This window comes from Sus scrofa, chromosome 6 (genome assembly GCF_000003025.6).
Source record: "Sus scrofa isolate TJ Tabasco breed Duroc chromosome 6, Sscrofa11.1, whole genome shotgun sequence".
Lineage (NCBI taxonomy): Eukaryota > Metazoa > Chordata > Mammalia > Artiodactyla > Suidae > Sus > Sus scrofa.
The window spans coordinates 62,203,973-62,230,976 of NC_010448.4; the positions used below are offsets into that span (position 1 = coordinate 62,203,973).

The 27,004-nt window shown below is 43.8% G+C and overlaps 1 protein-coding gene across 2 annotated transcripts; it reads right to left on the bottom strand.

Moving 5' to 3' along the window:
• LOC100513362 (zinc finger protein 211-like) lies at positions 747 to 27,004 on the bottom strand. Of its 2 annotated transcripts, none has more exons than XM_005664913.3 (3): positions 26,729 to 27,004; positions 25,166 to 25,295; positions 747 to 11,587 (listed from the first exon to the last, which is right to left on the bottom strand). In XM_005664913.3, exons 1-3 carry the CDS (start codon positions 26,759 to 26,761, stop codon positions 9,822 to 9,824), a joined length of 1,929 nt encoding a protein of 642 aa, XP_005664970.1. In that variant the 5' UTR covers positions 26,762 to 27,004; the 3' UTR covers positions 747 to 9,821. The 2 variants fall into 2 exon arrangements, with proteins under 2 accessions (XP_005664970.1, XP_005664971.1); XM_005664914.3 differs by having other exon boundaries at positions 25,166 to 25,292; positions 26,729 to 27,002.

Here is a 27,004-nt window from a genome sequence, read left to right on the forward strand (position 1 = left end):
TGGATGAAGCAGAGAAGTTTCGTGTGCCACACAGAATTTTCTTAATGTAGATTTTACACATTTCAATACTGGTGTATTCTGACATCAAGATTGATTCTTCCATTTTCTTGAAACATACAACAAAAAAGTTTTAATAAGTGGCCCAGTTAAGAAGTGCTTGTATATTCGGTGCAATTTACTTTCTCCAGATTTCTCCGTGCACATTTACCTGGTACTTCTGCATGCAGGATACTTTTGAATCTGTTACTCCAAAATTTAAGGGAAAACTAAATATTTTTAAGAATAAAACATGGCAGGGATTTCCATGGTGGTTGAAGACTCAGGGCTGTCACTGCTGCTACTGCCTGGGTCCAATCCTTGGTCTGGGAACGGAGATCCCACATTGAGCGGCTGCATATGCCACAGCCAGAAAGAGAATAAAACACAGCAAACATCAAAAACAATGAACAGGAGTTCCTGGTGTGGTTCAGCATGGTAAGAACCTGACTAGCATCCATCCCGGGCCTAGATCAGTGGGTTAGGCATCTTATGTTGCTGCAAGCTGCGGCATAAGTCACAGATATGGTGTTACTGTGGCAGCGATCTAGGCCACTGGCTGTGGCTCCAATGAGTTCCTTAGCCTGGGAATGTCCATATGCCAGGGGTAAAGCCTTAAAGAAAACAAACAAACCCAACGCAAAACAATGAGTAATGTCATATTGCCTAAAAATCAAATATAGTACAATAGTACAACAAAATTCACAAAATTTGTTGATACAAGGAACATTTTATGAAAGTTGCTATAACTGCTTTACAATGAAAAATGTCAGATATATATGGAAAAAGAAAATAGTTTAATAAACCCCATAGATGAATCACAAACTTTGAACGTTAAATATCAGTACAGAACCATCTAATTTAACCTACACCTCATGCATGTAACTCTAAAAACTTATTTACAGAAAATGCAAGGTATATCATTAAAAAATAATCACGAGTGTACAGTCATCCCTCAGTATCCACAGGGACCTGCTTCCAGAAAGTCCAAGGACATCAAACTCTGAGCATCCCTAACGTGCACTTTACATCTTTCCTAGATTATTTACACCACCTAATGCAACATAAAAATGCTATGGAAATGTTTGTAAATACGACACAAATACTATGTAGATAGTTGCCAGCATAAGAGAAATTCAAGCTTCAGGTTTTGGAAAGTTTTGGAGTCTCTTCTTCTTAAATTTTTTTTTTTTTTTTTAAATTTTGGCCATACCTGTGGAATAAGGAAGTTCTTGGGTTAGGGATGGAATCCTAGCCCCAGCTGCAACACACCACAGCTACAATTCTGAATCCTCAGCCCAATGCACTGAGCTGGGGATCAAACCCTTGCTGCCACAGAGACATCAGATCTTAAACTGCTGTGCCACCGTGGGAATTCCATGAATATTTTGACCTAGTCTTTTGAACCTTCAGACGCAGAATACGAGACATGGAGGGTGAAATGCTTTGCTCTAAATGGAACTTACTAATGAAAAGGCATATGTGTTACATACCTACAAAAATAATAACATTAAATACATGGACAGGAGCCATGCTTTTCCAATGTTCTGGAGAGAAATATATATATGTGTGTGTGTGTGTGTGTATACTTTTTTTTTAGGGCTGTACCTGGGGCATATGTAAGTTCCCAGGTAGGGGTCAAACTGGCGCTACAGCTCCTGGCCTCTACCACAGCCACAGCCACACAAGATCCAAGCCATGTCTATGATCTACACCACAGCTCATGGCAACGATGGATCCTTAACCCACTCAGCAAGTCCAGGGATCAAACCCATATCCTCATGGATCTTGGTCAGGCTTGATACCACTGAGCCACAACAGGAACTCTAAGAAATATATATTTTTAAAGATTTATAACTTTTTTTTTTTCCAATTTTAAGGGCCGCACCCATGGCATATGGAGGTTCCCAGGCTAGGGGTCGAATCAGAGCTGTAAGTGATTGAACCTGCAACCTCATGGATACTAGTCAGGTTCCTTACCACTGAGCCACAAGAGGAACTTCAGATTTAGATCATCTGAATCAGAATTTCCGTTACCCTAAAAGGACACACACACACAGTGGGTGTAGTCCTAAAAAAACACCAACAAAAAAAGAATTTCCATATTATACCTATATGGAATCTACCTCATACATCTTTTTAGTAAATATCTCTTCCAGGGAATTCCTGCCGTGGCTCAGTGGAAACGAATCCGACTAGGAACCATGGGTTGCGGGTTCGATCCCTGGCCTTGCTCAGTGGGTTAAGGATCCAGCGTTGAGGTGAGCTGTGGTGTAGGCTGACGGCCACAGCTCCAATTAGACCCCTAGCCTGGGAACCTTCACATGCCTCGGGTGCAGCCCTAGAAAAGACTAAAAGAAAAAAAAAAAATCTCTTCCAAACTTTTGACGTTGCTTGTTTGTGTAAAGCAGAAAATAGATCATTTGTTTAGGACTGTTTCCATCATTCTACCAGCTAACTGTGCTCTTTAATTATTTTTTGATGCCCCAAGGCATTTTGAAGTTCCTGAGCCAGGAATTGAACCCCAGCCACAGCAGCAACCCAAGCTACTGCAGTGACACCAGATTCCTAACCCACTGTGCCACGAAGGAATGCCTAACTGCGCCCTTTTTAATGTTTCCTCACCTGTGCCCCCAAATTGGGAAGCAGAGCATCATCAGCTTTAAAGAACAATATAGTCCAGGTACAGTTTTTTGTCTAGGAAACCCCAGAGGTTGTGAGGCCCCGTTGTCATTTCTTACAACTGGGTGCCATTATTAGAGGCTGTAGCCCTTTACACGACATGAAGTTTTTTTGGTTTTTGTTTTCTTCATTTAGAACCTGCCATTATTAGAGGCTGTAGCCCTTTACATGACATGAAGTTTTTTTGGTTTTTGTTTTCTTCATTTAGAACCTCACCTGAGGCATATGGACGTTCCCAGGCTAGGCCTGGAATGAAAGCTACAGCAGCCAGCCTATGCCACGGCCACAGCAATGTGGGATCCAGGCTGCATCTGCAACCTACACCAGAGCTCACAGGAATGTGGGATCCCTAACCACTGAGCGAGGTCGGGGACTGAAGCCGCATTCTCGTTTCCACTGCGCCACAGCAGGAACTCCCTATGACATGGCCTTTGATGAGTGGATCCATGTATGTTAGTGTCTCCTAATACCAATTCTTCCACAGCCTGTCATCTGCTGGCTTCAGCTATCACTGACAATCATTCTGCAGGTCTGCTGCTATAAGAGGAAGTAAAACGTTAGTATCTTGTCACTACTTCTGCATCTTCACTTAGAATATTTATACAGGAAGAATTTTTCCTCATCTTCTATTTGGTTATCCTGAAATAGTTTGTATTAGAATGATCCCTATTTCTTGCTCAAGTATGCTTTTCAGCCTCCACAATAACTTGTCAGTTCCTTAAGTTGATGAAAGAAGCGTAACCACTGTGATTTTCTTCCACGAGGAACATCAGGGTCATCAGAATACTTAACACAGTGAAATATTGTCCAGGTTCTTTTCTTTGATATTCAATGTGTATCATTACTGTGGAGTGGCATTCTCCTCAAGTCAAATCTTGTAGCATCCTCATCCTAAAGTGATCCTAGGTGCAGGAGCGTGGAGGAGCCCTGGGCCCTGATAAACAAATCCAAGACGCCCTGTGCAGCGAACACAGCATAAGGTTAATGATGTGCAGGGAGCGTCGTTTCACCGGCTGCTGGCCAGAGGAACCAGGGGGCGCTGGCAGGAGCCCCGGCAAGGATGCACCTTTCCCCTGCCTCAGAAAGGCAGAGTTGGGTAGAATGGGTGGGTAGTTGGCCCGGAAAAGAACACCTTCTCATTATCAAAGGAAAAAAAGAAACAGAATACAAATACAGCAAAAATATATTATTTCGAGCATCACCCGTTCAGAATTCAGATTTAAATCAGTAGGTGTCATTTTTACTGAACTGGCTGAATTGGGGGAAAAAAAAGTATTCTGTCTTTGATTTCCAGGGTGCTTCTTGGTTTTTTTTTTTTCCCCTTCTTTCTAGGGCTGCACAGACGTATGGAAGTTCCCAGGCCAGGGGGTGAACCAAAGCAGCCACTGCAGGCCTACACCACAGCAACTCGGAATCCCAGGTGCATCTGAAGCCTACACCACAACTTGCAGCAATGCTGGATCGGTAACCCACTGAACAAGGCCAGGAATTGAATGTGCATTCAGACGGAGACTCTCAGTTTCTTAACCCAATGAGATACCACTGGAACGCCTCCAGGATGTTCTTGAATAAGGAAAATGTTAAAATAAAATGGAGATAGAGAATAGTAAATAAAAATTTAAAAATAAAGTGATACCAAGTCCTCTGGTAGAGTTTCCTTGTCCTGGTTTGAATACACGTTCCATAATGAACATCTCTTGTCCTAGACCTGGAATTGGCAAGGTTTTTAAAGACACGAGTTTACTTTTAGTGAGAAACGGCATTTGGAGAACAAGGTCTGGGAAAATGGGATGGTAATTTCTCAGAGGAAGGTCAACACCTGTAGATTACTTCAATGGAAATGGATAAAATACACATAACCACATGAGTTAAATCACATACATATGAAGACATAAATCACGTCCAGATGAACCTCCATTTATTCTCCGAATTAAAAATGATACAGTGTTTACCTAAATTCTCTTCAAACAGTTTTTCTCCTCTTTTGGTCAAATCCTTTCTACTTAAATAGTATACTTGTGTATTAATTTCAAAATATTACTATAAGCCTATGAAGAGCATAATTACGGGTAAAATTTAAAGGATTTACTAGGTATTTTACATGACTATGTCTCAATAGAAATACACAGTCCAAGGTGAATTTTTACAAGATTTACTGGAAATATTACTGTTTTTTATCAATAGAATACAAATTAAGTACATTCAGAACTACACATTTTGTTCTCGTTCTCACTGAATTTAGTCATTTTAATTCTGATGTCATACTGTGTGATAACTATGTAAAATATTATTTCTCCAAAAGGTAAAACTACAACTAAGGCAAAGTCAGCTAAGACCATTTTCCTCATCCCACATCATTTCATCTCTGCCCCTCTGTATTATTATTCCAGTACGTTTCTAAGAGATTTCTAATGCAACTGTGTGTATATATGTATTTATTTACATGTAATTTTTTATATATCCATAAGGATCACAATCATAAAAATATTTGTGGTATCTCATAGTTGTTTTGATTGCATTGCAATTTGCTGGACATCTTTTCATGTAGCTGCGGGCCATCTGTATGTCTCCTTTGGAATAATGTTTATTCAGGTCTTCTGCCCTTTTTTTTTTTGGCTTTTGAGGGCCTCATTTACAGCATATGGAAGTTCCCAGGCTCGGGGTCAGAACCGGAGCTACAGCTGCTGGCCCACCCCACAACCACAGCAATGCCAGATCCGAGATGAGATGCGTATGGGACCTACACCACAGCTCACTGCAACGGCAGATCATTAACCCACTGAATGAGACCAGGGATGGAACCCGAGTCCTCAGGGATACTAGTCTGATTGTTTCCACTAAGCCACAAGGGGAACTCCTGCCCATTTCTGGATTGGAGTGTTCAGGTTTTTAAATATTGTGTAACATAAGCTATTTGTATATTTTGGATATTAGTCCCTTTTCGGTCATGAATTGCAAATGTTTCCCCCACTCCAGAAGTTGACCTTTTGTTTTGAAGTCTGCTTTGCATGTAAATCCTTTTAGATTTAATTAGGTCCTATTTGTTTATTTTTATTTCTCTTGCCCTAGGAGACAGATCCTAAAAAATTGTGCTATGATTTATCTCAAACAGTGTTTCATCTATGTTCACTTCTAAGAGTTTGCTGTTTTCAGGTCTTACATTTGGATCTTTAACTCATCTTGGGATTTTTATACAGTGTAAGGTAATCAAAGTCTACTGTTTTAGATATAGATACAGCTGTCCAATTTTTCCAGGACTACTTGAGATTGTTTTTTATGGATTGTATATTCTTGCCTCCCTTGTTGTGTGTTAATTAACCACAGATGCGTGGGTTTATTTCTATGCTCTGTATTCTGTTACAATGGCCTATGTGTGTTTTGTGCCAATGCCATAGTTTTATTACTAGAGCTTTATGCTGTAGTCTAAATTCCGGGAGGATGTAAAATCCAGCTTTGCTCTTTTTCTTGAAATAGCTTTCACAAGTATTTTCTTGTTTTAGTGTATACTTCCCTATGAATTTTAGGATTATTTGTTCTAAACCTGTGAAAAGTATAATGGGTATATTGATAAAGAATGCATTAAATCTGTAGACTGCTTTGGGTAATATGGGCATTTTAATGGTAATAATTCTTCTAAGAGAACAAGCCATCTTTCAATTTCTTTGTATTGTTTTCAATTTCCTTCATCAATGTTTTATAGTTTTCTGAGTATAGGTCTTTCGCCCCCTCAGTAATTTGTTCCTAGATATTTTACTGTTTTCCATGAGATTGGAAATGGAATTTTAAATTTTACTTTCTTCTGACAGTAAATTATTAATATATGAGCGCAACAGATTTCTGCATATTTGTTCTGTATCCTAAAGCTTTGCTAAATTCATTAATTAGTTCCAACAGTTTGCGAGTGGACACTTTAGGAAAGCAACACTTTACCTGCAAACAGAAACAGATTTACCTCTTCTCTTCCAATTTGGATACTCTGTATTACTTCGTCTGATTACTGAGGCTAGGCCTTTTATATTAGAAGGTGTGAGACTGGGTATCCTTGTTTTATTTCAGAATTCAGGGTAAAGTCTTTCAGCTTTTCACCATTGAATATCATGTTGGATGTGGCTTTTTCATAAACGGCTATTATTATGTCGAGATATGTTACTTCTATACCCACCTGGATAAGATTTTTTTTCTTAAATCATGAATGGCAAATTTTATCAAATGCTTTTCTCTGTCTATAGAGATGATCCTTCCTTTTCACTAATGTGCAGCTATCACATTAATTTGTCAATGCTGAACCATCTTTGTGACCCTGGAATATATCCCCCTTGATCATGGTGTGTAATCCTGCACATCCACCTTTCCGGGGATAATGGCTAGCCCACACTGAGGAAAGAGGCCACGACATCCAAACTAAAAGCAGCCCTCGCACCAAAAATCTTAAGCCCGGGCAAACTACACGGGGACACGTCCATATATAAATACCCTTCCAATACCACAGTAGATAATTGTTTCTCCTATAAGCACAGAGAAAGAGAAATATAAGTTAAATGAAGAAGCAGAGGAACCATTCCCAGTTAAAAGACCAAGCGAATTCCCCTGAAGGAACAAACAATGAAACAAACCTCTATGAAACATGCCTCCAAAAAAAGAAAAAAAAAAAAAAAACTCATACACAAGGAAAACAGACTACAGTTGTGTAAGGGGCTGACCCAGGGGTGGAGTGGGAAGCTGAGGTGAGCAGACATAAGCTGTTATACATGGAGGAGATAAACAACAAGGTCCTACTGTATAGCAGAGAACTATGTTCAATGTATGATGATAAATAATAATAGAAAATAATTTTTAAAAAGTTTATATAGGAGTTCCCTGGTGGCCTAGCAGGCTAAAGATCTGGGGTTGTCACTGTAGTGGCTTGGATCACTGCTGTGGCTTGAGTTCAATCCCTGGCCCAGGAACTTCCACATACCACGGGTGTGGGGAAAAAAAAAAGGGAGGAGGAAACTGGTTTCAGGATGTACTAACGTATCACAATGTCAAAATGTACATTTTACACACATGCAATTTATTTTAGGTCAACTATACATGCATTAAACTATTTTTAAAATAACTCTGTAAAACGTGTCATGTTATCATCATCCTACTATGGTCTACTAGCTACATTCATAAAATTATTGCAGTTACTGTACCTATATGGTGGGAGAAAAATACAATGACTACTGGCAATACTTCCCCAACTCCGCGTTCAGTGACATTATGTTGGCAATTTGATATTGGCTCTGGTGGAAGTATTTACAAGAGGGAAGTTAGCAACCACTACAAAGCAGGGATTGATTTACTGTGTTATTGAATGTCTGGTCTTAAGACTGAGGTAGCATATGTTAATAATGCAGATATATCAGAAATGTGTATAAATGTATGCAGCCATTCCATTATGCAGAGTTAAAAAATTTGAGAAAAAGAGATAAGAACGTGTATTCTTTCAGTATTCCAAATTACAATTCCATGCGGAAAAGTCACTAACATTACTGGTGAAAGAGAAAAATCTCAACAGATGTCTTTGTTGTCTCCCTGATTTCTTACTTGTCAAGGAAAGAGAATATAGCCAAAACTCACAATATAAAAGTAGGCAAAACATAGAAATAAAACCAAACGATACACACAGATGATATTAGACACATGGAAAAAAAAAAAAATCAAAAACCTCAACATCAAAAATCCTAGGAGAAATGCAATTAAAACTGTAATGAGGAGTTCCCGTCGTGGCACAGTGGTTAACGAATCCGACTAGGAACCATGAGGTTGCGGGTTCGGTCCCTGCCCTTGCTCAGTGGGTTAACGATCCGGCGTTGCCGTGAGCTGTGGTGTAGGTTGCAGACGCGGCTCGGATCACGCGTTGCTGTGGCTCTGGCGTAGGCCGGTGACTACAGCTCCGATTGAACCCCTAGCCTGGGACCCTCCATATGCCGCAGAAGCGGCCCAAAGAAATAGCAAAAAGACCAAAAAAACAAACAAACAAACAAAAAAAACTGTAATGATTTTATAGTAAGGTTTTAAGTCTTCATGGGAGGGGTCAGCCTGCTTTCATTCTTAGCTTTTAAGCCAAGGTTGGTCACATGTGGGTCCTGAAGTAGGAAGTGCAAGTTCTTGTTGATTAACAACCATTATTCGATGAGTTACATTTTTCTGGTGGGACAGAAGCAGTGGGAAAATGGGTACAGGGCCGGGAGGAAGAGCCTTGGAGACCCGGGCATGTGAGGGCCACAGTGGACTTCCTTGGACCTTCACAATCCCTCCGAGGGCCCAGACTGTGAGTCAACTGCATGCATCACCGGGCAACAGACATCCTGATGTGGGTTTATGAAGATGGGCAAGACCTTGACAACCATTCCCTGCATACGGCAATGGAGGCCGTGTCACATCTGCTGCGACACCAATGACTGTACCTGGGGAGTCTAGCTGAAAGCAGGTGTCCCCTTGAAGAACTTGTCAACAGGGAGGGGGTTTGCAAGAAGGGGATGTGCACTGGGGGAGGGGGACCTAGAGGCCGTGGTGGAGATGTGCGTTTACTGTCGGAACACCATCTGAGAGGGGAGAAGAGAAGCCAGTGGACCTGTGCGAGAGAGAGGAACCACTCTCATCAAAGGTATGCCCTCGGGGAAATCCCTGAACCACTTTAAGCAGCGCACCCCTCCTGTACCAACAGTGAGCAGTAAGAGAGTTTACGCAGCAGGTAAGCTGGGTAAATACATGGAGTCCTTCACAGGAATATGCCATCGAGGTGGTTCCCAGTGAAAAGACAGTCACGTCCATCGCCATGCGGTTAGGGGGTGAGCACATCTCTTGGCTAGGGGGGCAGAGGGTCAGGACAGCTAAGGTATGCTTTGAGTCCCCAGAGCTGAGAGAAGGGAGAAGAAAACGGCAGTGCCCAGACTCTCCATGCCCCGAACCCGGCCAACTGGCATGGAATCCCAGATCCCTGTCCACTGCTGGCAGATCATAAACAGAGAACACATCCTCTCTGTGCCTCGGTCTCCTCCTAGAAAGGGTCAATTTACTGCACAGTGACTGCACAGGTTCTCTCCACACCATGACCACCTCAAATTCCTCCAACATCAATGCCATCCACATTCGCTATATTCATAAGGCCCTTTCTCCACTGAAATCTCTGATGTGGGATCAAGCGGTACCTTTGGGTAAGGTTTATCACACTCCTTGCACTCATAAGGCTTCTCTCCAGTGTGGATTTTCCTGTGGTCACGGAGGAGCTGCCATCCGCTAAAGAATTTGCCACACTTACGGCATTCAAAATGCCTTTCTCCACTGTGAACTCTCTGATGATGACGACGAAGGCTCGATCGGTGAGTAAAACATTTCCCACAATCACTGCATGAATAAGGCCTTTCACCAGTGTGAACTCTCTGATGGACGTAGAGAAAAGATCTCCTAGCAAAACATTTCCCACACTCACTGCACTCATAAGGCTTCTCTCCGCTGTGGACACTCTGATGATGACGACGAAGGCTTGACTTACCAGTAAAACACTTGCCACACTCACTGCACTCATAAGGCCTTTCGCCAGTGTGGACTCTCTGGTGAAGATAGAGATCATATCTAACAGTAAAGCACTTCCCACATTCACTGCACTGATAAGGCCTTTCTCCCATGTGAACTTTCTGATGATACCGGAGGCCAGTTCTAGCAGCAAAAAACTTCCCACATTCACGGCACTCATAAGGCATCTCCCCAGTATGAACTCTCTGATGATTACGAAGGCTCCACCTAGCACGAAAAGACTTCCCACATTCACTGCACACATAAGGCCGTTCTCCAGTGTGAACTCTCTGATGATTACAAAGAATGGACTTAGTTGTAAAACACTTCCCACATTTACTACACTCGTAAGGCTTTTCTCCAGTGTGAACTTTCTTATGGGCATTGAGGTGTTCATTTCGGGTAAAGAATTTCCCACACTCAATGCACTCAAAAGGCCTTTCTCCACTGTGAACTCTCAGATGATTACAAAGGATGGACCTAGCAGCAAAAGACTTCCCACATTCACTGCACACATAAGGCCTTTCTCCAGTATGACCTCTCTGATGATAATACAGGCCAGACCTAGTAGTAAAAGATTTACCACATTCATTGCACTGATAAATCCTTTTTCCACTGTGAACCCTCTGATGTGTGAGGAAACTGGAATTGTGGGTAAAAAATTTTCCAAACTGGCTGCATTCATAAGGCCTTTCACCAGTGTGAACTTTCTCATGCTGAATAAGGTTACAATTTTGAGTGCAGGCTTTCCCAAATTTGCTGCACTCACAAAACCCTTGACCGGTGAAAACTCTCTCATCCTGAACAAATATGCCTGTGTGGCTCAAGGCTTCCTTGCCTTCTCCCCAGCTATAACAAATTTTCCCACTGTGGAAAACAGCTTCATACTCCACACTGCTGTTTGGTTTATATCTGGTAACAGTGGCTTGTTGCTGAAGTCCCATGTTGGCCACAAAGTCGTTCCCTATCTCCGTGTAGGAAGAGAGATTTCCTGATGCATGGACCGTGCAGCCCTTCAAAAATGAGGGCTTCTCGACATCGAATAGGAAGGGTTTCTCTCTAATGTGCTGGTTCTGGTGCTGCTGAAGGTTTGCAGTGAAATACAACTGTTTCCCACATGGCCCACATGTGTATTCTTTCTGCTCCTTATGTGCTCCTTGCTGTTCACCCAAGTAAAAAGAGTCTCTCAAGCCTGGAACATACATCTTACAAGGCTGGGCCTTCTCAGGAGACAAACCTGCCCTGGGGGTCCTCATGTGCAACACTCCTTCTCCAGATACGTTCTGTTCAGGGTGTGTCCCTTCATTCTCGACTTCACGCCAAGGACCTGGAAACAAAGAAGTAATGGTGAAGTTCATGTTGAACTGGGGGGGCAGGGGGAACCATCACAATCGTACATCTGAAACATAAAAGAACCAGTCGAAGGGACCGTCATCAGGAAATGGAGTTGGGATGAAACTGAGGAAGCAGCTAGTCTCTCCAAGCACAGGGCACAAAAGACTGGATGTGGCCAAGGAGAAAGGCTTGTTCTACAATTCACTCCTCTGTCAATGGCTTTGACTAGGACCGCATCTGCCGCTGACCTGTGATACTAGGCGCAAGGGTATGTTCAGGCCTTAGAAAATCTGACTGCTGGTATTTAAGTAGCTGGTATTCAAGGATACATTTGAGAACATAAACTATGTCACTAAGAATTAAGGGAAAACAATGCGAAGAGCACTTGAGATAAGCGGCTTAAAGAGTGGGTTACAGGATCCCGGACTGGAGTCAGAATAAAATGGGAAGCAGGAGAAAGGAGAAGGTGTCAGAAAGTCAAGAATGGACAAAGGAGATTACGCCCCTAAGGGTCACTCCATTTGCAAATATTTTCTCCCACTTTTTAGGGCCACACCCATGGCACATGGAGGTTCCCAGGCGAGGGGTGGAATCCGAGCTGTAGCTGCTGGCCTACGCCGCAGCCACAGCAACACGGGATCCAAGCTGCGTCTGAGACCTACACTACAAATCATGGCAATGCCAGATCCCTAACACACTGAGCAAGGCCAGGGATCAAACCTTTGTCTTCATGGATGCCCGTCAGATTTGTTTCCACTGAGCCACAATGGGAACTCCTTTTCCCACTTTTCTTTTCGTTTTGTTTATGTTTTCCTTTGCTGTGAAAAAGCCTTTAAGTTTAATTAAGTCCCATTTGTGATTGTTTTATATTTTTCTCTTTTGGCTGCCCCAAGGCATATGGAATTCTCAGGCCAGGGATCAGATCCCAGCTGCAGTTGCTATCTACACCGCAGCTGTAGCAACACTAGATCCTTAACCCACTGTGCCAGGACAGGGATCAAACCTGTGTCCCAGCACTCCAGAGATGCCACCAATCCTACAGCAGGAACTCCGAAGTCCCATTTTTTAATTTTTGTTTTCAATTTCATTACTTCCAAGAGGTGGATCCAAAAAGATAATGCTGCAATTTACATCACAGAGGAAATATTTGCAAATGAAAACAACCAACAAGGGATAAGTTTTCAAAATATACAAACAACTTACACAGCTGAATAGCGCCCCCCCCCAAAGACAATCCAATCAAGAAATGGTCACAAAATGTAAATAGCCATTTTTCCAAAGAATACATACAGAAGGCCAAAAAGCAAATGAAAAAATGCTCAACATTGCTATTAGAGAAATGCAAAGCAATACTATGAAGATTTATCACCTCACACTGCTGAAAATTGCCATCATCAAAAAGTCCGCAAACAATAAATGCTGGAGTGAGTTCAGAGAAAAGAGAACCCTCTAACACTACTGGTGGGAATTTAAACTAGTACAACTATTACAAAAAATAGTATGTAGGTTCTCCGAAAAACTGAAAATGGAGCTACCATATGATCCAGCAATCCCACTCCTGGGCATATATCCACACAAAACTGTAATTCAAAAAGATACATGTACCCACCCCTCAGTTCATAGCAGCACTATTCACAATAGCCAAGACATGGAAGTAACCTAAATGTCACAGACAGAGGACTGGATAAAGAAGATGTGGTAGGGAGTTCCCGTCCTGGCGCAGTGGTTAACGAATCCGACTAGGAACCATGAGGTTGCGGGTTCGGTCCCTGCCCTTGCTCAGTGGGTTAACGATCCGGCGTTGCTGTGAGCTGTGGTGTAGGTTGCAGACACGGCTCGGATCCCGAGTTGCTGTGGCTCTGGCGTAGGCCGGTGGCTACAGCTCCGATTCGGCCCCTAGCCTGGGAACCTCCATATGCCGCGGGAGCGGCCCAAGAAATAGCAACAACAACAAAACAACAACAACAAAAAAAAAGACAAAAGACAAAAAGACAAAAAAAAAAAAAAAAAAAGAAGATGTGGTAAATACATACAATGGAATACCAGTCAAAAAAAGAATAAAATAATGCCATCTGTATCATACGAAGTAAGTCACAAAGAGAAAGACAAATATCATATGTGGAATCTAAAGAAATGACACAACTGAACTTATTTACAAAACCGAAACGGACTCTCACATTTTGAAAACTTTGGTTACCAAAAAAGTAAAGGTAGGGAGGGGATGGCCTATGAGTTTGGACTGGCACATGCACACTACTCTATACGGAATGGATGGTCAACAGGGAGCTGCTGTATAGCAAGGGGAACTCCACTTAATATCTGTGATAACCTATACGGGAAAAGAATCTTGAACAAGAATGGATATATGTGTATATACAATTGAACCACTTGGTTGTACAGCAGAAATTACAATACTATTAATCAGTAAAACTTTAAAAATTTTATTATTATTTTTTGTCTTTTCTAGGGCAGCACCTGTGGCATATGGAGGTTCCCAGGTTAGGGGTCTAATCGGAGCTGTACCTGCCAGCCTACACCACAGCCAGAGCAATGTAAAAATTTTAAGAAGGAAATGACAAATGACTGTTGGGCTTACTCACAGACCGGACACAGCTGAGAAAAGAATCTCTGAGATTGATGTTCTCTTAGGAGACTCCTCCAAAATTGCAAAGCAAAGAGAAAAAGGACTAAAAAAGTTAAAACATAATAACCAAGAACTGTGGGACAACTACAACAGGTTTAACATATACATACGAAAACAGAACGAGAAAAGAAAGGAATACAAGAAATATTTAAAGCAATAATGATGGAGAATGTGTACCATATTAATGTCAAAAACCAATCAACAGATCCAGGAAGCTCAGAAAAGAAACATTTTTTTGTTTTTTTGCCATTTCTTGGGCCGCTCCTGTGGCATAAGGAGGTTCCCAGGTTAGGGGTCGAATGGGAGCTGTAGCTGCGGGCCTACACCACAGCCACAGCAACTCGGGATCCAAGCCGCATCTGCGGCCCACACCACACCTCATGGCAACGCCGGATCCTTAACCCACTGAACGAGGCCAGGGATCGAACCCGCAACCTCATGGTTCCTAGTCGGATTCGCTAACCACTGAGCCACGATGGGAACTCCAAAGAAACAACGCTTAAGCCCCAACATACACTTAGGCATTTCACATTCAAATGCAAAACAAAGCAAAACAAAAAACCTGAAAGGAATAAACACCTCACCCTTAGAAGAGCAACAAAAAAGAATCACATCTGAATTCTCCTCAGACCTCAGGCAGGCAAGAAAGAGAAGTGAAACAGCTGGGGGCGGGGGAGGGACTTAGAATTTGGAATCCAGCAAAATCACCCTTCAAAAGTGAGGGTGCCCTTAAAAGACATTTTTAGAAACAAATATTTTAAAAATTTATTCAAAGAAGTACTTCACAGAGATAGAAAATAGATCAGAAATGTGGGTTTGTGGAGTTCCCATTGTGGCGCAGCAGAAACAAATCAGACCAGTATCCATGAGGATGAGGGTTCAATCCCTGGCCTCGCTCAGGGCTGTGTGTCGCAGATGCAGCTTGGATCCCTTGTTGCTGCGGCTGTGGCACAGGCTGGCAGTCACAGCTCCAATTCAACCCATAGCTTGGGAACCTCCATATGCTGCGGGTGTGGCCCTAAAAAGAAGGAAGGAAGGAGAGAAAAGAAATGTGGGTTCCACAAAGGAAAAGCATCAGAGAATTTAAAAAAAACTTCTTGGAGTTCCTGTTGTGGCGCAGCGGAAATGAATCCAACTAGGAACCATGAGGTTGTAGGTTAGATCCCTGGCCTTGCTCAGCGGGTTAAGGATCCGGCATTGCCATGAGCTGTGGTGTAGGTCGCAGATGTGGCTCGGATCTGCCATTGCTGTGGCTGTGGTGTAGGCCGGCAGCTACAACTCCAATTAGACCCCTAGGCTGGGAACCTCCATATGCCCTGGGTGCAGCGCTCAAAAGACAAAACACACACACACACACACACACACACACACACACACACACACACACACACACACACACACACACACACACACACACACACACACACACACACACACACACACAAAAAAAAAAACCCCAAACTTCAAACTTTGGAGTTCCCATTGTGGCTCAGTGGGTTAGGAACCCAAGAGAGTGTCCATAAGCAAATGTACTCAAATGCTGGCCTCACTCTGTGGGTTAAGGATGTGGTGCTGCCGCAAGATTCGGTAGAGGTCACACAGGCAACATGGATCCAGTGTTGCCAAGGCTGTGTTGTAAACCACAGCTGCAGCTCTTCATTGACCACTATCCCAGGAACTTCCACAGGCCACAGATGTGGCCTTAAAAAAATAAAAACAGGAGTTCCTGTCGTGGCGCAGTGGTTAACGAATCCAACTAGGAACCATGAGGTTGCGGGTTCGGTCCCTGCCCTTGCTCAGTGGGTTAATGATCCGGCGTTGCTGTGAGCTGTGGTGTAGGTCGCAGACGCGGCTCTGATCCTGCGTTGCTGTGGCTCTGGCGTAGGCCGGGGGCTACAGCTCCAATTTAACCCCTAGCCTGGGAACCTCCATGTGCCGCGGGAGCGGCCCAAAGAAATAGCAAAAAGACAAAAATAAATAAATAAATAAATAAATAAAAATAAAAACAAACAAAAACTTCTTTGAGGGAGTTCCCTGGTCTAGTGGTTAGGAGTCTACAATTTCACCACTGTGGCTTGGGTTCCATTCCTGGTCTGGAAATTGAGATCCAACGTCACCCCTGCACACCACAGGCAAAACCAACCCCAACCAAAAAGACACTTCTTTGACACATAACTGACATGGAACACTGTATCTAAGGTGTACATGATTTGATGTATGTGTATCTCCTGCAATGATTACCAAAATAAGTTTAATTAACAGTTACAATTTTTCCGTATGATGAGATTTTTTAAGATACTCTCTTAGAAACTTCCTTTTGAGGGCTGTACTCACAGCATATGGAGGTTCCCAGACTAGGGGTCAAACTGGAGCTGGAGCTGCAGCCTATGCCACAACCACAGCAACTTGGGATCCAAGCTGTGTCTGAGACCCACACCACAGCTCAAGAAAACGCCAGATCCCTAACCCACTGAGCAAGGCCAGGGATTGAACCTGAGTCCTGATGGATACTAGTCAGGTTCATTAACCACTGAGACATGATGGGAACTCATGGTACAGGTATTTCTTGACATAATAATTTCACTTCCTTGCGATAAATACACAGAGGGGAACTGCTGGATCATAGAGTAGTGGTTTTTTGAATTCTGTAAGGATTCTGCATAGCAGTCACAACAATGTACATTCCCATCAACAGTGCAAAAGGGGTCCCGTTCCTCCACATCCTCACCAACACTATTGCTTGTCTTAGATCTAACCCAAGCCACAGCAGTGACAACACCAGATCCTTTAACCACTAAGTCAACAGGTAGCTCCTATTTCTTGCCTTTCTGATAACACTGTATGAGGTGTGAAGCAATTTCTCACTGTGGTTTCAATTTGCATTTCCCTGACAACTAGTGAAATTGAGTATCTTTTCATGTACCTGTTTCCCATTTGCATGTCTTCCAAAAAATTTCTATTTAGACCTAACAAAGTGTTTAAAAGAACAATACCAATAGTGCATTATGCATTTTTAAACATAAACATTTAAAAATATGCTTATTTGGGAGTTCCCGTTGTGGCGCAGTGGTTAACGAATCCAACTAGGAACCATGAGGTTGCGGGTTTGATCCCTGTCCTTGCTCAGTGGGTTAAGGATCTGGTATTGCTGTGAGCTGTGGTGTAGGTTGCAGATGCGGCTCAGATCCCGAGTTGCCGTGGCTCTGGTGTAGGCGGGAGGCTACAGCTCCAATTCGACCCCTAGCCTGGGAACCTCCATATGCCATGGGAGCGGCCCAAGAAATAGCAAAAAGACAAAAAAAAAAAAAAAAAAAAAAAAGAAAGAAAGAAAGAATGCCTATTTGAAAGTAAAACAAAGGAGGAGTTCCCATTGTGGCACAGCGGAAACAAATCTGACAAGGAACCATGAGGTTGCGGGTTCGAACTCAGGCATTGCTCAGTGGGTTAAGGATCATTGCCGTGAGCTGTGGTGTAGGTCACAGACGCAGCTCCGATTCCCATGTTGCTGTGCCTGTGGTGTAGGCCGGCAGCTGCAGTTCTGATTGGACCCCTAGTGTGGGAACTTCCATATGCTCCAGATGTGGCCCTAAAAAGCAAAAAAATAAAAGTAAAATGAGGAGTTCCTGCTACAGCGCAACAGATTAAGGATCAAGTATTGTCTCTGTGATGTCAGGGTTTTGATCCCCGGCCCAGGATTTGGTAAAGATCCCAAATTACAGCTGTGGTAAAGATCCCAGCCGTAGCTTGAATTGATTCCCGACCCAAAAACTTCCACAAGCCAGGGGTGGCCGGGGGAGGGGGGGAGTAAAATGAATGACAGCAATAATACAATGGAGAAAAAGCAATTAGGATTTTTTAATTTTAAGGTATTGAAACTACGTATGAATTCATATAGCGTTATGTGAATGTGGACTTCAATTAGTTGTACATATATACTGCAAACTCTAGCATAACTACTTAAAAAACTGAAAACCTGCAATTCCCTTTTTGAGGATTAGGTTAAGGATCCAGGAATTGTCACTGCAGTGGCTGAAGTTGCTGCAGTGGCGCAGGTTAGATCCCTAGCGGAACTTCCACATGCAGCAGGCACAGTCAAAAAAATAAATAAATAAAAATAGAAACAAGAATACCTGATATGCTAACAAAGGACAGAAATAAAATCATATAAAATGCTTGGTTTAAACCACAAAAAGAAGAGTGCAAGACTAAAACAGAAGCAAGGGCAATGAATAGAAAATGGTGGAGTTCCCGCTGTGGCTCAGCGGTAATGAACCTGGCTAGTATCCATGATGATGCAGGTTTGATCCCTGGTCCCGCTCAATAGGTTAGGGATCCAGTGTTGCTGTGGTGTAGGCCAGCAGCTACAGCTCCAATTCAATCTGTAGCCTGGGAATTTCCATATGTCGGTGGTATAGCCCTAAAAAGACCAAAAAGAAAAAGAAAAAGAAAATGGTGGCAAATATTAGATATTTATCAAACTATTATTAGTATCTTAAACATTGACAATCTCAATGCACCAATTAAGAGAGATTATCAGAATGGGTCAAAAAAGAGGATTCAACTATATGCTGTCTCCCAGATGCCCACTTTGAAACAAAGATGAATACAGATCAAAAGTAAACGGATTGAGAGAGGCTAACATGAATTTAAACAACAGTTAAACTACATTAACATCACAGCAGATTTCATGCACACAAAGTCATGAGGGCTAAAGAGAAAGAAACAACGATAAAGGGATCAGGTCTCCAGGATACCCAACAACCCTCAACATGTCAGCGTCTAACAACACAAGGTCAAAACAGGAGGAAAAAAGACCTACAAGGAGAGAAAGAGGAACACGCTCTCATAGTCAGAGACTTCACTCGACACCCCACTACCAGGAAGAGATTCGACACAGAGAGCACCAGTGAGGGCACGACCGAAGGGCTCCAACGTGAACCACACGGACATAACGGACACCGACACATCACTATGAAACTGTGTCCAGCAACGGCGGCACTGTCTTCACGAGCTGACAGAGAACATTCATGCAGTAGACCCCATCACTGGCTATAGAGCACACCTTAAATTTTAAAAACAGGAGTTCCTGCTTTGGGGCATCAGGTAAAGGAAACCCCATTCTCTCTGCAGCAGCTCAAGGTCACCGCTGGGGTGTAGGTTCAATCCCGAGCCCAGCACAGAGGGTGAAAGATTTGGTGGCGCTGCAGCTGCAGCGAAGGTTGGACTTGTGGTTCAGACTCAATCCCTGGTCTGGGGATTTCCATCTGTCCCAAGTGCAACCAAAAAAGAAAAAAGATGGGGAGTTCCCATTGTGGCTCAGTGGTTAGCGAATCCGACTAGAAACCATGAGGTTGTGGGTTCGCTCCCTGCCCTTGCTCAATGGGTTAAGGATCCGGCGTTGCCGTGAGCTGTGGTGTAGGTTGCAGACGCGGCTCGGATCCCACTTGGCTGTGGCTCTGGTGTAGGCCGGTGGCTACAGCTCCGATTAGACTCCTAGTCTGGGAACCTCCACAGGCCGTGGGAGCAGCCCTAGAAATGGCAAAAAGACAAAAAAAAAAAAAAAAAAACAAAAAAGAAAGAAAGAAAACAGACAGCTGGAGGAGATCCTGTTGCAGCTCAGCAGAAACAAATCTGACTAGGATCCATGGGGATACAGGTTTGATCCCTGGCCTCGCTCAGTGGGTTAGGGTTCTGGCATTGCCACAAACTGCAGTGTAGGTCACAGATGAAGCCTGGATCTGGCGTTCCTGTGGCTGTGGTGTAGGCTGGAAGCTATAACTCCGATTTGACCCATAGCCTGCAATCTTCCATATGCTGTACCCGGGGCCCTAATAAAGTAAATAAATAAATAAATAAATAAAAGCTGGAGAATCACGAAATACTGCTAAATAATACATGGGTCAAAGAAGAAATCTCAAGATAAATTTTCAAATATTTTGAAATAAACATAACACTTCTCAAAATATGCTAATATAGTGAAAGCAGTGTTTATAGGGACATTTATAGCATTGAATGGGTATGTTTGAAAAGAAAGATATAAAATCAATCATATGCAAAAAAAAACAAAAAGAAAAATCAATTTCTGTGCCTCTACCTTAGGAAACTAGAAGAGAAGAAAATTAAATCCAAATGAAGAAGAAATTTAAAAAATCAAAAGAGAGGGAGTTCCCTGGGGGGGGTAGTGGTTAGGACTTAGCACTCTGACCACTGCAGCATGGGTTCAAACCCTGGTCTGGGAACTGAAATCCCACAAAGCCTCAGCCTGATGTAACCACCAAAAAAAAAAAAAAAAAAAAAAAAAAAAATCTATAGAGAAAAATCAACAAAGCCGAAAAAAAGCCAGTTCTTTAAAATGAACAATGGAATCAAAAAGATTCTAGTCAAGATAATGAAGAAGAAAAGAAGACATCAGGAGTTTTCCTGCGGCACAATGAGTTAAGCATCTGGTGGTGTCACTGCTGTGGTTGGGAATCACTGCTGTGGCAGAGATTTGATCGCTGGCACAGGGAAAGTCCACATGCTATGGGCACGGCAAAAAAAAAAAAAGAAACATCGGAGAGAAGTACCCATTGTGGTGCAGTGAGTTAAGGATCTGACTACAGAGGCTTGGGTTGCTGCAGACAACAACTGGTTGTTTAATTCCTAGCCTGGCACATGGGTTAAGGATCCAGCATTGCCACAGCTGTGGTATCCATCACATTTGATCCCTGGCTGGGAATGTCCGTATGCCGCAAGTGTAGCCAAAAAAAAAAACCAAAGAGGAAACATCACTACAGATAGCATGGACAATAAATTTAACAACCTGAATGAAATGGATCAATTTCCTAAAACATACAGTTTACCAAAACCCGCACAAGAAATAGACAATCTGAATAGGTCTACGTCTATTCGAGAATTTGAATCAATCATAAGTAGCCTTCCAAAATTGAACCCAACTGGCCCAGATTGGTTTACTGGTCAAAAGATCAACATTTAAGATACTATAAAATTTTCTACAATTTCCTTCAAAATCAGAAACAGAGGGAATACTTCCTGACTATGAGGCCGGCATTACTCTAATACCAAATGAAAGACATTATAAAAAAAGGATAAACCAATACCTTTTATGAAGAGAGATGCAATATTTCTCAAAGAATGTCAGAAAACTGATTTCAAAACTATATAAAAAGAATTATGGGAGTTCCCGTCGTGGCGCAGTGGTTAACGAATCCGACTAGGAACCATGAGGTTGCAGGTTCGGTCCCTGCCCTTGCTCAGTGGGTTAGCGATCCGGCATTGCCGTGAGCTGTGGTGTAGGTTGCAGACGCGGCTCGGATCCAGCGTTGCTGTGGCTCTGGCGTAGGCCGGTGGCTACAGCTCCGATTCAACCCCTAGCCTGGGAACCTCCATATGCCGTGGGAGCGGCCCAAGAAATGGCAAAAAGACAAAAAGACAAAAAAAAAAAAAAAAAAAAGAATTACACACCATGACCAAATGGGATGGATGCAAAGTATGCAAGGCTAATTTAACATTCAAAAATTAATAGAATCCATGTCATCAACAGGTTACGACCAGCACATGATCTTATCAATAGATGCAAAAAAACCTATCTGACAAAATCCAACACTTATTCATGATAAAAATCTCCATCACCTAGTAACCTAAAAATAAAAACTTCAACTTGGAGTTCCCATTGTGGCTCAGCAGTAATGAACCTAACTAGTATTCATGAGGAAGCTGGTTTGATCCCTGGCCTAAGTAGGTTAAGGATCCGGCATTGCCATGAGCTGTGGTGTAGGTCACAGACACATCTTGGATCTGGAGTGGCTGTGGCTGGGGTGGAGGCCAGGAGCTACAGCTCTGATGTGACCCCTAGCCCAGGAACTTCCCATATGCTGTGGGTGCAGCCGCCCAAAAGGAAAAAAAAAAACAACCCTTAAACTTGACATAAAATCCTATATATAGCTATCATAACACTTATTACCAGAGAGAAAAGCTGGACACCTTCCCAGAATTATGAAGAAGGAGGCAAAGACGTTTTCTCTTACAACTCCCTTTCAACTTTATACTGGAAGTCAACACTGATAAAATGAGAGAAGGTTATATAAAAGGCACACTAATTAGGAAGGATGGAATAAAACTGTCTTCATTCTCAGATGCCATGACCAGGTATGTAAAAAACACAAAAAAAGACCAAAAATAAATAAGTAAAATTAAACTCCCAGAACCAAGAAGCAAATACAGCAAGGTTTCAGGATACAGTTCATATACAAAAGTCAATCACTTGCCTAAAAACAAGATGAACACGTGAATTTGAGATTAAAAACAACAGTATCATGGGGAGTTCCCATCATGGCTCAGTGGTTAGCGAACATGACTAGGATCCATGAAATGCAGGTTCGATCCCTGGCCTTGCTCAGTGGGTTAAGGATCCGGCATTGCCATGATCTGTGGTATAGGCTGCAGATGTGGCTCAGATCTTGCATTGCTGTGGCTCTGGCGTAGGCCGGCAGCTACAGCTCCGATTAGACCCCTAGCCTGGGAACTTGGAACTTCCATATGCTGTGGGTGTGGTTCTAAAAAGCAAAAAAGAAAAACACAATATAATGGAGGTTCCCTCATGGCTCAGCAGGTTAAGGATCCCATGTTCTCACTGCTGTGCCTCTGTTTACTGCTGTGCCTCTGTTTACAGCTATGGCCCAGGTTCAATTCCTGGCCTGGGAATTTCTGTATGCCCTGGGCATGGAGGGGAGGGGGTAGAGCTCAAACAAATACGTACATTAGTAAGCCCCACCCCAGAAAACAAAAAGAGAGTAGAAAGAAAGAGATATTTCCTTATAAATCTATGAAAACAGGCAGAAGATCTACATGAGGGAAAGTATAAAGCTCTAAGGAAGAAATCACAGCAATTGGAGTTCCCATTATGGCTCAGCGGTTAATGATTCCAATCAGGAACCATGAGGTTGCGGGTTTGATCCCTGGCCTTGCTCAGTGGGTTAAGAATCTGGCGTTGCCGTGAGCTGTGGTGTAGGTTGGAGATGCGGCTCAGATCCCGAGTTCCTGTGGCTCCGGTGTAGGCCGGCAGCTACAGCTCCAGTTAGACCCCTAGCCTGGGACCCTCCATATGCCACGGGAGCAACTCCAGAAATGGCAAAAAGACCCCCCCCCCCAAAAAAAAGAAATCACAGAAATAAATGAAAAGACATTTCATAGATATAAACAGGGAAACTCCCTAATATCAAGAGATTAGTTGTTTCCAACTTGATTACATAGTCAATGAAATCCAAACCAAAATCCCAGGAGTTATTTTGTGGATATAAACAAATTGATCCTAAAGTTTACATGGAGAGGCAAAAGTCCTAGAGTAGCCAACGTGATATTAAGAACAAAGCTGGAAGACTGACATAATCAATCTAAAGATTTAATATCCACAGTATTCAAGCCAGTGTAGCACTGCCGAAACAAGAGAGAAACTGATCAACTGACAGCCCAGAAATAGATGTATATAAATATATCCAGCTGACCTCTGACAGATGACCAAGTGCAAGTACCATGGGGGAGAAGGAAGTCTTTTTAACAATGGGACTGGGACAACTGACATCCCATGCCAAAAAAAAAAAAAAAAATCAATCTAGACCCAAACCTTACACCTTGTCAAAAAATACACTCAAAATGAATCAGAGACCTAAATGTTAAATACAAACACTCTTGAATCTTATTAAGTAAACTGGAATTTCCTTCGTGGCTCAGTGGTTAACAAATCCTGACAAGGATCCCTGGCCCTGCTCAGTGGACTGAGGATCCAGCACTATTGCCATGAGCTGTGGTATAGGTTGAAGACACAGCTTGGATCCAGCGTTGCTGTGGCTGTGGTGTAGGGCAGCTGCTGCAGCTCTGATTCCACCCCTAGCCTGAGAACTTCCACATGCCGTGGGTTTGGCCTTAAAAAGCACATAAATAAATGATGTTTAAAAAAAGACAAAAAAGTACAGTATGAACACAGTAAAAAGGCAACTACCAAATGGGAGAAAACATTTCCAAAAATGTTATACAAAAAAGAAATCAATATTGAGAATATAGGGATAACTCTGTAACTAAACAACAAAAAAAACTTGATATAAAAATGAAAAAAGAACTTTAATACTTTTCTCAAGATATACCAATGACCAATAAGCACAATTAGGGAAATGCAATGGAAACAATAGAGCTATACACTTCACACCTATCATCAAAACAACAGAAAATAATAGATGCTGGCACGGATGTAGAGAAATTGGAAACGTGAAAAAGGGTACTGCAAAAACAGTTCATGGTTGGGAGTTCCTGCTGTGGTGCAGTGGGTTAAGAATCTGACTCCAGTGGCTCCGGTGGCTATGGAGGCCCAGGAGTTCATCCCCCACAAGCACAGAAAGTGGGTTAAAGAATCCAGTGTTGCCAAGGCTGCAGCATAGGTTTCAGCTAGGGCTTGGATTCAATCCCTGAACCAGACAACTTCCACAACAGAGCTGAGGGTGCAGCCACAAGAATTTAAGGAAAAGAAAAAAAAGGACAACAACAACAAAGAAAACCAGTTCATGGTCCGCTTAGGTTGTCACCATGGCAGTGACAACAGCTTCTTGCACAGTGAGGCACAAAGAAATGTCAGGTACAGGAACGGAGCAAAACTTCGGTACCACACATTTGGACAGCCACCAGGCCAAAGGGAGGGCCATTAAGGAGAGCTGTGAAGCTGTCCACAAGACTAAAGAACCCGAATCCTCACCTGTAAGAACTTGGGGCTACAGGTGTTGGGGCACTAAGGAGCAGGAACACACGCCATCTAGCCATGTAATGAAGGAACTTAAGAATGGGAGTGTTCATGGTCCAGATAGGAGGACAGAGCTGCCCTTGAAAAAAAGGAGAAGGCAGAGCTTAGCTCAGAGGATGGAGGTGCTGTGAGGCTCTTACCCAGCATGGACACAAGTGCCAAGTTCTCCAACATGACATCAAGGTACAAGTGTATCTGGACCTCATCAAGAAGACACCATTCCTCCCAGGAGAAGTACACGGCCACATCCTCAAAGGTCACACTGCCCTGCTGTAACAGGAACAAATGAAACCGTGAACAGGCTCACTCCCGAAAACCCACAGCCCATCTTCCCACACACACACCCCCCCACCGCCCAACCAGACGGAGCCTCTTGAGATCCCTCCTCTGATCTGAACCTCCCACTGCCTCCAGAACACACGGGCAGTCATTTCAAGCCTAACTCCTGCTCTTCCCTGCTCTTTATGACCCACCAGAAAGAAAGGAGACCTGCTCTTACCAGCTCAGGCTCACCTCAAAGCACTGCCAGCTATGTCCCAGGAGTAGCCTTGATACCTTCTCCCACTGGTGGTGGGACATGGGAATCCCCTCCATAGAACCTGGCCTGCTCTTAAGACTCTGAATGTGGGGTTCTCCAAGGTCCCCAAACCAAAGGGCTGGGCGAATGGCAGGGGAAGGTACCCAACACACATCAAATACAGAGAATGGCAATGGGATCCCGCTGTATAGCACAGAGAACTAAATCCAGCCACTTGTGATAGAACATGGTGGAGGATAACGTGAGAAAAAGAATTTGGGTATGTAGGTGTGTGTGTATATATGAATGACTGGGTCACTTCGCTGTACAGTAGAAATTGGCAGAACACTGTAAAGAAACTATAATGAAAAAAATAAACATCTGAAAAAAAAATTCAGAGAATGTGTGCGTGGGGCTCAGGACCAGCGAGGGACTGGGACAACCTCCACCTACCCAATGTGCTCCTGCAGCCCTGGGCACCTGTGGGAAAAGGCAGGTCAGGAATGAAAGTGACCATGGCCGTGCTCCAGGGGTGCAGGCCTTCTCTGCCCCGTGCCCAGTAGCAGAGCCAGGTAACCTCCAGCTGACCGGCTAACCTCAGCTCCTCCATTCCCAGGGCCACCTCTTACTAGTTGTGACCCTGGAAAAGCCACAACTTCCCTCTGCCTCAATGTCCTCATTGCTTCCTACTGTCTCGTCTTCCACTGAAAAGGCTTCTGAGTATTTTTAACTGAGACCGTGTCCTTCCTTTGCTCACGATTCTCCACCGCTCCCAGGGCCCTGAGAAGGTACAACCACTCGTCTACCACTCCAGGGGCAGCCTGGCCTCAACCTTTGTTCCTCACACAAACAGGATGGACCCCGGGTTCCCCCGACATTCCTGCTTCAGCAGCATCTCCAAGCCTCACCCACAACCCATTACACCGGGGTCGGAAAAGCGACGCCAACGGAATTCCCTTAGCTGCTAGCACTTGAGGATGCAGCGTTTTAACGGCTCTGCCGCGGGTTCCAGCACTGGCCCGGGTACGTCCGCATGCGGCCAACAACAACAAAAGACATAGGGACACCACCCCTGAAGGCCTCCCTGTCCTGGACTAAGCCGACCGCAACAGGGGCCGCTCCCTCGGGCCCCTCCTACTCGGGTGGGGAAACGGGCAGGGCACCGCCCGAGGCCCGCAGCGTTTACCTCGGCCGGGTCCCTCAGCGCGGCCGCCGCCATCGGAGCCTCTGGGCGGAGCGGAGCGGCCACAGCCCAGCGACCGGGTGGGACTCGGCACCGAGACTCCCCGCAGGCGGCGGTGTCCCCGCCCCTCAGGCCCGCCCCTGGGCAGCGCGCACACGGCCTCCTCCGGCGCCTCCTCGGCCCGTCAGCTCGCTCCCAGCACTGGACACCGGAGCTCCTGACCACCTCCAGGGCCCCGCAGCAATAAAATGTCCGCCACGAAGTCGCCGGAAGTCCCTC